Raw genomic sequence first — 12,364 nt, forward strand, 5'->3', positions numbered from 1 at the left:
GTGGTACATTTTTTCAAATTAACTTTTTAGTACTTTTTCGGGAAAAAATCAAAAAACTAAGAGCTTATTGCAAATCTGTAGCATGAGACGAATCTAATGGCATATAATTTATTAAAATCGAACCATAACTGTAGATCTGATGGGATGAGCAAAAATCGGCCTCGCGTAATATATATATAGATTGTTCCGCCTAAGCAAGGAAAATATTAATCGTTAAAAATCGTAGAAAACGTAACTACCTCAGTTGAAAAGTTTTTTTGAACGGTGTCCTAAGAGAAAGGTCATGCGTTGTAGTATACTTTATTAGTACAATTTTTTTGATAGATTTTTTGATAAGTAGTTCCATATTAAATGGACTTGAAATAATTTAATTAATACAGGTCATACTTTTATTCCCATAAGCAATGACTCTAGGGACCTCTAATTGAACCAATACTCCTCCTAACCCTACTGGGCTCGCATCAGCCATGACTAGTGTTTTGGCGTTAGGATCGTAAAACCCCAGGGTTTTGATATTATTGAGGCAAGATTTGAGCTCTGCAAATGCCGATGCTTGTTCTTTTTGCCGATGTGGTGAAACATCAGACTTTTGACCGAGCTTTAATGACAATAACTACCTAATTGGCTCCGTTAAGGTTGAAAAGTTAGGTATCCATTTTGTTTACGTAATTTACCAACCCTAAGAAGCTTTGAACTTCTTCCATGGTTCTTGGGGGCCTGAAAGTCTCAATTAGCTTTACGTACGTGTCGATGGGTTTAATTCCCTCGCAGGATAACTCGTGACCCAAAAATTGGATACGCTTGACATTAAACATGCATTTTTTCTCGTTCAAGAACACGTTTGCTTCCTTGAGAACGCTAAGAACGTGACCAAGACGTGCGCGATGTTCCGTTTCATCTTGTCCAAAGACGACTATGTCATCAATGATATTAACAACACCGTCGCACGGCAATAGCATACGTTCCAACGTTTTCTGGAACAGCTCTGGGTCGCAAAATATCCCAAACATTAGCCTTTTGTAGCGAAATAAGCCTTGATTGGTAATAAACGTTGTGATATCCCGGCACTCTTCATCGATTTCTATCTGGTGGAATGCATCTTTAATGCAAGCTTGGAAACATCTTGGCAGATCTAAATCGCGATAGAAGCTCATCCATGGTTGGAAGAGGGTGATTTTCACGAACCACCCTTGCCTTGCCTTGTTTGCGCAACGCATGTCCACGCAGATACGAATATTATCATCGCTCTTTAGTACCGGTACTATTGGGGAAACCCATCCCGAAGGTTCCTCCACAGGTTCAATGATGTCAAGTTGGATTAGCTCATTTATTTTATTTTTAACTTTTTCTTCTATTGGGATTGGTATCCTACGGTAGTTAGGCTGACTAACTGGAGTTACAGATTTGTCTATGGAAATGCGTAATTTTACATTGCTGAACTTAGAAAATTTGTCGTAATTACTTACAGAATTTATGTCCAGACCCAACTTCAGCACTTTGAAGGCTATAGCGGTATTTTTCCCTAAAAGGTCGCGATCGCCCTCCTTGATGACGTAGAAGACATCAGGTCTTATTTCCGGTCCAAGCGAGATTTCCGCTTAGAACAATCCTAAAACAGTTAAGGGCGTGTTGCCATAGGCCATAAAAGTCTTGCTAGGGTCGGCATTTTGGTTAGTGATTTGCACCCCATTATCTTTTAGGTACAACCAAGTTTTGTCACTTATGATATTAGACTTGCTCCCCGAATCGATAAACAATTCTACGTTGAAACCTCCAATAGTGCAATTAACTTTAGTGTCATCGTCCATATAAAAAATATAATTTATTTCCTGTTTTGCTTTTGTTTGCTGCTGTCAGATAGTTTACGGTTCGCTTGTTTTCGGATTTCCGAATCGGGGTTTCTTGGCGGCCGTTTTGTTTTCGCTCTGGTCAGAAATTTTTCTTTTGCTAGCGCTAGTTCTGCACTGGGACTTGAAATGACCAGTGTAACCACACTTGATTCAATTTTTGTCTTTAGCGGGGCATAGATTATCATTTTTATGCTTTGACCCGCCACAACGTGAACACATCACTATTTTTGTTGTTGGCTTTGGAATCGATTTTGTTGATGATTTGTGTGTGGCAACACTTGCCACTAAATCTAGACAATTGTCTTTGGACCGACTCAAGAATATTTGCCTCTCTTATTATCTTATCTAGAGAAGCGGTGTCGCCTAAAGTCAGTATTTTTTTTTCGCAACTCGTTTGATTCACATTTTTCACACTTTTGGTCAATCAATTGATCACTATCGTCAGTTAATTTACATTTTGAACATTGGGTCCGTAGTCGTACGAGGAACTTTTCGAACTTCTCACCCGAGTGCTGTTCTATTAATCGGAATAAATGCCGTTCGTAAACTTTACTCTGCTTAGGCTGAAAGTACCCGTCCAGTTTTTCTAAAGCTGTTTTATATACGTCAGGGTCAGGCGGATTTACGTCATCCCCAACATGAGCACCCGGAATATTGAAATAAATTTCTTGAAAAGCTGGCCCCCCCATGTGAAGGAGTGTGGCTCTTTTCTTCTTTGGGTCTACTATGTTGGCAGCCAGTAAATAAATATCTAAAGCTCGTTTCCATTTCTCCTAGCGGACCCAACGACGCGGGGTCAGAATCAAAAACAATAGAAATAAATTTTTATTAGTCGCGCGCGCGCAGCGGTTGGTAGCGGTTGCGAGCGCTAACGTGTCAACCCCCGTGATACGGTTTAACGAAAACAAGAATGTCGAACGTTGTAAAGTGCAATGTGTGTAATATCGTTATTGACGAATTACTATCGTATATTCAAAATAAAATGTCCTTAGTGGACGACGAGACTCTAGTGCGCCTGTGTTCGAGTGCATTTACGAGTGATGAAATTAAAAATTTGAAATCGTTATTGTTCGATTCGGTAACAACGGATCAGCGTAACATCTTAAGGAAACAGCGAGGAAAGGAGGCACGGGACTTAGAAGATATTGTGTCGTTATTGAAGTCGATCGACTCAGAAAAAGTTCCAGTGTTTGTTGCACGAAATTTAGAAAGGCTACCGCCATTATCGATTGATCACTTGGATTGCACAAAACTATTAAAAGATCTTTCCAAAATTCAACGTGACATAGACTCAGTAAAAATGACGTATGCGACGAAGCAGCAGTTCGACGAGTTACGATCTGATATCCAAACCTTAAAAAATCCGACATTGCCAATGTCCATCTTCGGCAACGTAAATGCAAGACGTGGAGCTTGGATAAACGACAGTGGGCCATTGGGGATATCTTTTTGCAATACGGACTCGTATGAAGATGTCAATATGTCGCCGAAGCCCAGGGTATCGCCAAACCAGCACTTAAATACGTCCCAAGAGTCGTTACAAAGGACTTCACCTAAACCTAACAATGGCGGTGACACGATGACATCAAAAAACCCTCTTACGCCGATTTTAAGTAAAACACAATCATTAAGTCAAGAGAATCTCAATAAATCGCAGAGTTCGCCGCATAATAAATGCAAAAATAAGAAGCAAGCGGTAGATGCATCAGCTGTGGCTGTGACGTCAGCGCCGGCCGAGAGCCCGACCCGCCCGACTGACTTACCTATCGCTGAGCCGGACGATCAGCTGATGAGCGCGCAAGTACCTATCCGCGCCGATATTAACTGTAGCGGAGATAAACAAATATTATCTGAGCGTAAATCTTTTGCAGATATTGCTAAAAAGGAGGGCGAATGGAAAACAGTAGGGAGGCCGAAACCAAAACCCAGCGGTCGTTTTCTAGGCAGAAAAGGTTGTGCAAATGTTAGTGATGGAAAGTTTAGAGCGGCTGACCCGAAGGTTCTTATGTTTATAACCAGAGTACATAAGGAAACGACAGTGAAAAATATAGAGGAGTATGTATACGATAAGACCGGAGAGAATATCAAGCTACAAAAGCTTTCGATATATAAGGAAAAAGAACACTGCGCTTATAAGTTCTTAGTGGCCAAAAATGAACTAGATTTATTTTTAAACGAATCACTATGGCCCCATGGCGTAATATTTCGGAAATTTGTACACTTTAAATACAGAGACACGAAAGGGCCTAGCCCAAGCGGCATTAATTAATAATAGATAAGTAAATGGATAAAAATATTTATAAATTAATTAGCTTCAATTGTAAGAGTGTAAAACGCTCAATTGAAAGTGTACGGCGACTAAGTTTGTCATGTGACATCATGGGTCTTCAAGAAACCTGGCTAGCGCCATGGGATATCCAGTTCCTAAGTAGCATTAACGATTCCTTTGGATACACGGCGACGTCGGCAATGGATGCAGCGGCCGGCATGATCCAGGGTCGACCATTTGGGGGCGTCGCGTTACTTTGGAATAAAGCCGTGTTTCAAAATGTAACCGTGGTGCAGTGTGGTAATCCGCGAGTGTGTGGTGTTAAGATAACTATAGGCCAAAGTTCATTCTTGGTGTTAAACGTTTATATGCCGACGGATAAGCCCGAAAACTTGACGGAATTTACGGACTGCCTCGCCACGGTAAGTGCTATCGTGGACAATAACACCGTTGAATCAGTTTACATACTCGGTGACTTTAACGCGCACCCGGGCGAACGATTTTATAACGAACTAATAAACTTTTGTGCCGATCAAGGCTGGACGTGCGCGGATATCGACAAATTGGGCGAACAGTCCGGGACTTATACGTTTATAAGCGAAGCGCATGGTTCAAAAAGATGGCTAGATCACTGTGTGGTCACTAAATCAGCCGCGCCTTCAATTTTCGATGTTTACATAAAACATGATGTAATGTGGTCAGACCATTTCCCTTTAGTAATAGAGTTTGATTTTAATATAGTTAAACCTAAGCGTACGTGTCATAGTAATAATAAATTAGCTAATAAAATTGTATGGGGTGAAAGGAACCCTGATCAAATTAATATATATATGGCAGAATGTAACAAAAGATTAAGGCTTATTGACTTTCCAGATTTTTTTCGTGATTGCAGTGGCTATAAATGTAGCAATCCAAATCATAAAATTATAATTGATAAAATGTATAATGATATTATTAATTCTCTAAGCGACGCTGCAACTCTCAGTTATAATTATAATAATAATAAAAAATCGTCTAAAAGAAAAAAGCCTGTAATTGGGTGGAACAAACATGTGAGCCACGCACATAAAGACGCTAAATTTAAGTTTAAGTTGTGGGTATGGTATGGGGAACCTATGTCGGGCCATATTTACGACGATATGTGTGAAAGTCGAAAGGTGTTCAAGTCTCGTTTAAAATGGTGTCAGAAGCACGAAGAGCAGTTAAAATTGGACATCATTGCGAAACATCATTCTAATCGAGATTTTCGCCAGTTTTGGAAGTCTACGAATCAGCTAAACGGTAAAACAAGCCTGCCCGTGAGCGTCGATGGAGTGAGCGACAATGGGTCTATAGCAGAGCTATTTAGAGATCATTTTACAGTTAAGTCACCTTTGGGACCATCGCAGGCGGCGGATGCTGCGCACTGCGGCTTTAGTGGGCGGGAGATATGTACTCGGTTTACAGCGAAAGATGTAAAAAAACGCTATAAGTTCGATAACGCGAGGGAAGTCTCCCGGTCACGATGGCCTCAGTGTGGAGCATCTGCATCATGCTGGTCATCATCTAAATAGAGTGCTTGCGATGTTGTATACTTTTTGTGTACAACACTCATACTTGCCTGCAGACATGATGAAAACTGTAGTGGTCCCAATTGTAAAAAAATAAAACTGGTGACGTCAGTGATAAATGTAACTATAGGCCTATTTCCCTCGCTACAATAGTCGCAAAAGTGCTTGACTGTCTGCTGAACCGACAATTAGACAAGTGCTTAACTTTACACGATAATCAGTTTGGTTTTAAACCAGGTCTATCGACTGAAAGTGCTATTTTGGCGCTAAAGCAGACAGTTAGGTACTATACGGACAGGCGGACAGCCGTTTATGCTTGTTTTCTAGACCTATCTAAAGCATTTGACCTGGTTAATTATAACATCTTGTGGCAAAAGCTAGATAGTTTGGAAATGCCGGCCGAGGTTAGTAGTATTTTTAAATATTGGTACCATAACCAGGTCAATGTGGTCAGATGGGCGGATACATATTCACAGCCGTATGGACTTGAGTGCGGAGTGAGGCAGGGCGGGTTGACCTCGCCTAAGCTGTTCAACCTCTATATGAACGCGCTTATAGAGGAGCTCAGTAACACCCGTGTCGGTTGCCATGTAGATGGAGTGAGCGTTAATAATTTAAGCTACGCTGACGACATGGTGTTGCTGAGCGCCTCAGCGTGTGGACTTGCCAAGCTCATCTCCATTTGCGAGCGATACGCAGCGAGCCATGGGCTAATTTATAATTCTAAGAAAAGCGAGTGTGTCGTCTTTAGGGTTAAGGGTAAAAGCCCACCGCTGTTTCCACCTGTTAAACTATATGGCCAATCACTAAAAGTTGTCGATAAATTTAAATATCTAGGTCATGTGGTGACATCCGACCTCAAAGACGACGACGACATTGAGCGCGAGCGCAGAGCGTTGTCCGTCAGAGCGAATATGATAGCCCGCAGATTTGCTCACTGCTCGAGGGAGGTAAAACTCAGTCTCTTTAGAGCCTATTGTACTTCCTTCTACACCAGCAGTCTGTGGGCAGACTATACGCGTAAACGGTACAACGCTCTGCGCGTTCAATATAATAACGCGTACAGGGTGCTGATGGGGCTGCCTAGGTTCTGTAGCGCGTCAGGGATGTTCGCGGAGGCGCGGGTAGACTGCTTCTACACCACTATGCGCAAGAGAGCAACCTCCCTGGTGCGCAGAGTCCGGGCTAGCCCCAACAGCATCCTGACCATGATTGCAGACAGGGTTGACGGTGTTTATTTGACCAACTGCTGCCTCATTCATGTGCGCAGGAACTTATAAATATTTAAATATGTAAATAAATATGTAATACGGAATTGATAATAATATAATTAATAATTTTGCTGTTACTAACCGTAGTATAAGATTACCCATAAGCATTACTAACACTGATTGATCCTAGTTGGTCGTTGAATAAATAATTTAATTTAATTTAATTTATTCGTCTGTTACAGACTTACCATTTTATTTTGTATTCCGAGAATATTCTAGTAGTGGAGTCAATATAAAGTTTAAGTTACATTAAATGCACACTCAAATTTTTCTACATGGGTTAATTCTATATCATATTGAATACCCGTCTGTAAAGTAACAACTTGATATCAGTTCCCGTTTTTGAGAAATAAAACTTTTTTTTAATCTTTTATACTACTTAAACAATAATTCCCACATAAGATATTTTTCGTAGAATGGGTTAAGAAGCTTATACGACTACACGGTCAGAATATCTCTCGACAATAATGTAAATTATAGATTTATTGAAACGAATTATTATTTTGTAAGTTTTTCATGACCGAGGAACTCCCACACCGAGAGAAAAGTTTACTATGGTGGTTATGAAGTAGTTGTATCGATCATGTTTAAAAATCTCCCGAGTCACTACTATATTTGTAGAATAGCAGCAAGATTTTGGAAACAAACAGCAAATAATGTTCTGCACAATTAATGGACATTTCTAGTTTTTTGCCAGTAACTGCACAAGTTATGGAAGAATAACATATTCATTTTTCTCTCGATAATTAAATCAATTTCCAGCATAAAAAATTAAAAAAGTATGCGGTATTTCCAGGCATTCACAGAGGCCAATTCGAACTTTATTTCATTATCATAGGCCTTTCAGTCTATTGCAGACCATATAGACAGTGTCAGGTAGGGTGACAACGTTTCACATGGCTGTGTAAGCCAATACGGGAGCGGCAACCACGACCGCAAGACAGGCAGGTGTAGTGTGCCCGTGGCGAACAGTTGTCGCGCTGATGACGCTTGGCTCGCTTACTGGCGAGTGTCTTAAACTAAGCGTCATCGTGGATTTTACTACCGTCGGACACCAGTTTGCGCCACTTTATCTCTGTCCTCGGCAAGCTTCTCCCATTGATGAACCGGGATGTTGAAGGCGTGCATGTCTCGCTTGGCGCAGTCCTTATGCCGTAGCATCGGTCGACCGACGCTTCTCTTGGCATCAGCTATGGCGCCAAGCAAAACACGCCGCGGCAAACGAGAAGGTTGCATACGATGCACATGCCCCAGCCAGCGTAAGCGTCTCTGCTTTAGCAGCGCAAAGAGGCTGGGCAGCTGAGCAATCTCAAGAACCCTCTCGTTCGTGACCCTGTCCTTCCAAGATATGCCCAATATGTTCCTGATGCAGCGCATATGGAAAGCGTTGAGACGACGTTCGTGCTTGGCATACGATGTCCAGGTCTCAGCCCCGTACAAGACTATGCTCAGGATGCACGTTTGATAAACAACCATCTTGGTTTTCCTGGTTAGATGTTTGTTTTGCCATACTCTTGCACTCAACTTCCCAAACATCGTTGCGGCTTTTCCGATTCGAACGTCGATTTCTGCATCCGGTGAGATATTGCTAGACACAGTCGACCCGAGGTAGCAAAACTTGTCGACTGAATCCAGCGGGGCGCCCTCCAACAGGATTGTCGGTATTTCTGCACACCCTTGAGCCAGCACAACAGTTTTCCGGGGATTGATGGACATCGAGAACAGAGCACAGGCACGAGAAAACTTGTCCATAATAGTTTGAAGCTCAAACTGCGATGTGGCGACGAAGGCTGCGTCATCAGCAAAGAGCAAGCTAGTTTACGCTTAGATTTGAGAAGGGAAACGTTATAAAGTTTTCCATCAGCCCTCGTATGCAGATGGATACCCTGTTGGTCGTCACCGAAAGCAGTTTTCAGCAGTAACGAAAAGAATATACCAAACAGGGTAGGCGCCAGTACGCAGCCTTGCCGAACACCTCTTCACATAAAGAACGGGTCAGACACGGTACCGTCAAACACTACAGCTCCTTGCATACCTTCGTGAAAGGACTTCACAAGACTCAAGAGTTTAGGTGGGCATCCTATGTGTTCCAGTACGAAATAAAGCCCTTCTCGGCTAACTGTGTCGAAGGCCTTATTCAGGTCAACGAATGCGACCACCAGAGGTGTTTTCTGCTCTCTGCACTTTTCTTGGATTTGCCGAAGTGTAAAGATCATGTCCGTTGTGGAACGCTGGGCACGGAATCCACACTGACTTTCGGGATATACGCGATTGGCAAGTTGTTGTAGCCTTAATAGTACTACCCTACCGAACAACTTGCCCACGATACTAAGGAGGGAAATGCCCCGGTAATTGTTGCAATCACCGCGGTCTCCTTTCCCTTTGTACAACGTGATGATGTTAGCATCGCGCATATCCTGTGGGAATTTTCCTTCCTCCCAGCATTTCTACAACAGACTATGCAGAATTGGGCCCATACACTCGAGTTTTATGATGTCGGCTTGAGTGCCATCACTGCCTGGACTATTTCCGCGTTTCAGCTGCTTTACAGCTCTTTGAAATTCCTCTACGGAGGGTGGTGCATCTAGTTCGAACCAAACTGCTAGTTTTGGCGTGTGTACCAAGGCCTCTGAGTTAATAGCAATCGGATTCGAATAGACTTCGGTATAATGTTCCACCCATCGTCCGAGTTGACGGCAGCTATCGGTTATGACACTACCATCCACTTCTTTAAGAGGGGCTGTTTTCTTAGGCACAGGACCTAGAACCTGCTTGATACTCGAGTAAACACCGCTGAAGTTACCGGCGTCGACGCACTTTTGGATATTCACGCACACATTCGTCCCGTACACATTTGCGAAGTGACGTGCACTGCGCTGCAACGTCGACGTGGCGTCCCTTAGGTTTTCCCGTGTTTCCGGCGTGGGCTTCATGCGGTGTTTCAGTGCAACTTCACGCTTGGAGTCAAGAAGAGGTTTTAAATGCTCCGAGTTTTCAGCGAACCAATCCTGGGTTTTAGTTTCCTGGTAACCGAAAACTGAACAAGCAGTGTCTGTCAACATCGTTCTGACGCTCCTCCACATGTCGTCTACTAGTGCATTCTCACTCCAGGTTAATTGCGCGCCCTTTACAAACTCCCTAAATTCACTGACCATCTCGTCGTTCCTGGTATTCAGAATATTGACTTTCTTCTTACCAGGAGGTCTGGACGAATGGATTTTCTTCTGAGTGAAGGCAACGCGCGCCACCACCAAGGAGTGATCGGTGTCACATTCTGCACTGTGAAAGGTTCGGGTGTGGAGTGTTTCGCGTAGGTCTTTCTTTCTGGAGAGGATCATATCCAGCTGATGCCAATGACCCGAGCGAGGGTGTTTCCATGAAACCTTGCGAGATAATTTTCCCTTAAAATATGTATTGGTGACGCATAGTAGGATTCGAGAACAAAACTCTAACAGACGCTGACCATTTTCGTTTTGTTTACCGATACCATGTTCACCAATACAGTTCAGCCACGCACCACGGTCTTGACCGATTCTGGCGTTAAAATCGCCTAGAATATACAGGCGATCGGAAGATTTTACACCGCGCACTGTTTCATGAAGTTGATCGTAAAATTGGGCCTTGGCCTCGTCCGTTGATGGTAGTGTTGGAGCGTACGCGGAGATGATTGTAATGTAGCCGCTGGTTGTGTTAACTCGCAACACCATTATACGCTCGGAAACGCCATGGGGCTTTTCGATTGCCCTTAGTAAATCATTACGAACGGCGAAGCCAACACCGTGCTCACGAATAGCATCAGCCCCCTTACCCCTAAGAAAAGAACGTGTATTGCGCCTCGCGCAGTGAGCCTTCATCAGGTAGCCTGGTTTCTTGAAGGGCTGCTATTGATATGTTAAGCCTATCTAATTCCATGCTGATTACAGCCGTCTTACGCAGGTCGCATGCGTTGCTGCTACTTGAGCCTCCCACGGTGTCCGGGAGGCCTGTCCTCATAGTACGGACATTCCATGTCGCAATGCGCATGGATAAGCGGGTTGTATTGTTTCTTGTTGACTGATTTTCAGCAGGTGAAGTGCGTTACGACGCCGGTCGTCTAGTTGAAGGTTAGTGCTTCCTACACCCAAAAGGAGTAGACCGGCACCGAGGCGGATCAGTACCTAACTGGCCGAGGGCTGCCCGGCTTAAGCGGGCGGTAACTGATCAGTGGGCCTACGATGGACCCTTCCACTGTCAGGAGTGACCCCTAGCGTCCTAACTTACGCCTATCTGTTTGGACTTATTACTGGTCACTGCCACTCCCCGTGTTGTTTTCCACGCGGCGAACCAACGCGGGTGAAGTTTCCTCTCCACAGACACTGCATCGCCTGGGACACAAACGAAGAGACACAGGGTTGCCCAAGACCTGTGGCTTTCTCTCGACCTCACCGACTAGATCCGCGGGAAAGACAAGTCAATACGCGCGGAGTCGGATTGGCTGAAGGTGCATAACAGCTGGCACCGAGCCGGGTCTGTTTCAAGTTTTCCTTCTCTGTTGCTATCTCTTCCGTTAAACAGCAGGAGGACCACTTGCAGGCGAGATAAGCCGGGACACTAAGATGTTATTCGTGCCCCTCCCTCCCAACTTTATTTAAGATGTCAATAATATATCATTTTGTTATCATTCGCCCGACCGTCTCGCTCGCACCAAAACATATTTTAACTAGTACGAGCGAAACGCACACGCAAATTAAAAAAATGACATCTTTAATAACAAAGTTCGAATTAGCCCCAAGGTATATTAGGAAAGTATACCTTATGGCATTGCGTTAAGGTTCAATAGTTCAATGCATTAAGTGTCTGTCTTTATACGAAAAACAATAGCTGTCAAATTTTTATATCTATTCACAAAACGTTTAGAATACTGGATGCTGTGTCAGATATAAATAGACCGTTGAAGTCTTACAACTATCTATTATGCTTGATCTGAATCTTACTGGTTAGTAAGGACCGTCCACTTAGTTATACTTCGAATAGCCGCCCGGACAAATTATAAAGCTAGTTTCGAATTTTAAATTTTGACAATTCACGAGAAGAGTAACGTAACGTCAAACGATATGTTTGTCCCTTTTCAACGATCCTGTCATCCGATGCTTTTAGTAGCGGGAGCTGTGAGAATGAAAAGACGCAAATGTCAGCAATTTGTACCGCTTGGTATTTGTCAGCGAGCGCATCGCGACATGAAACCAGTATAACCTGGCCCTCGATTACGTATAATTGTAAGGAAACTTGGGATCAAGTTATATTAGTCCAATGTCTAACAGTTGAGAATAAGACGTGCTCTGAATATACAGTGTGGAAATTTTTATGGGCCCTGAAGGTAGTGCCTTAAAACCTTAAGTTAGATCATTTTATTTTTAAAAAGAAACAAAACTGCATTCAAAGGTT

The 12,364-nt window shown here is 43.2% G+C and overlaps 2 protein-coding genes and 1 long non-coding RNA gene across 3 annotated transcripts in view; 1 reads left to right on the forward strand and 2 right to left on the reverse strand.

Annotated features, from left to right (window-relative positions):
* Nucleotides 1–12,364, reverse strand: part of LOC134754496 (uncharacterized) — a 266,953-nt gene that overhangs the window by 129,372 nt on the left and 125,217 nt on the right. The window lies entirely within an intron of this gene.
* On the forward strand, nucleotides 2,833–4,119 carry LOC134754787 (uncharacterized). Its single transcript, XM_063691152.1, has one exon. It carries the CDS (start codon nucleotides 2,833–2,835, stop codon nucleotides 4,117–4,119), a length of 1,287 nt encoding a protein of 428 aa, XP_063547222.1.
* Nucleotides 7,818–11,541, reverse strand: LOC134753921 (uncharacterized). The gene is made up of 2 exons (XM_063689897.1): nucleotides 11,265–11,541; nucleotides 7,818–8,704 (listed from the first exon to the last, which is right to left on the reverse strand). Exon 2 carries the CDS (start codon nucleotides 8,690–8,692, stop codon nucleotides 7,982–7,984), a length of 711 nt encoding a protein of 236 aa, XP_063545967.1. The 5' UTR covers nucleotides 8,693–8,704; nucleotides 11,265–11,541; the 3' UTR covers nucleotides 7,818–7,981.

This window comes from Cydia strobilella, chromosome Z (assembly GCF_947568885.1).
Source record: "Cydia strobilella chromosome Z, ilCydStro3.1, whole genome shotgun sequence".
In the NCBI taxonomy this organism is placed as follows: Eukaryota; Metazoa; Arthropoda; class Insecta; order Lepidoptera; family Tortricidae; genus Cydia; species Cydia strobilella.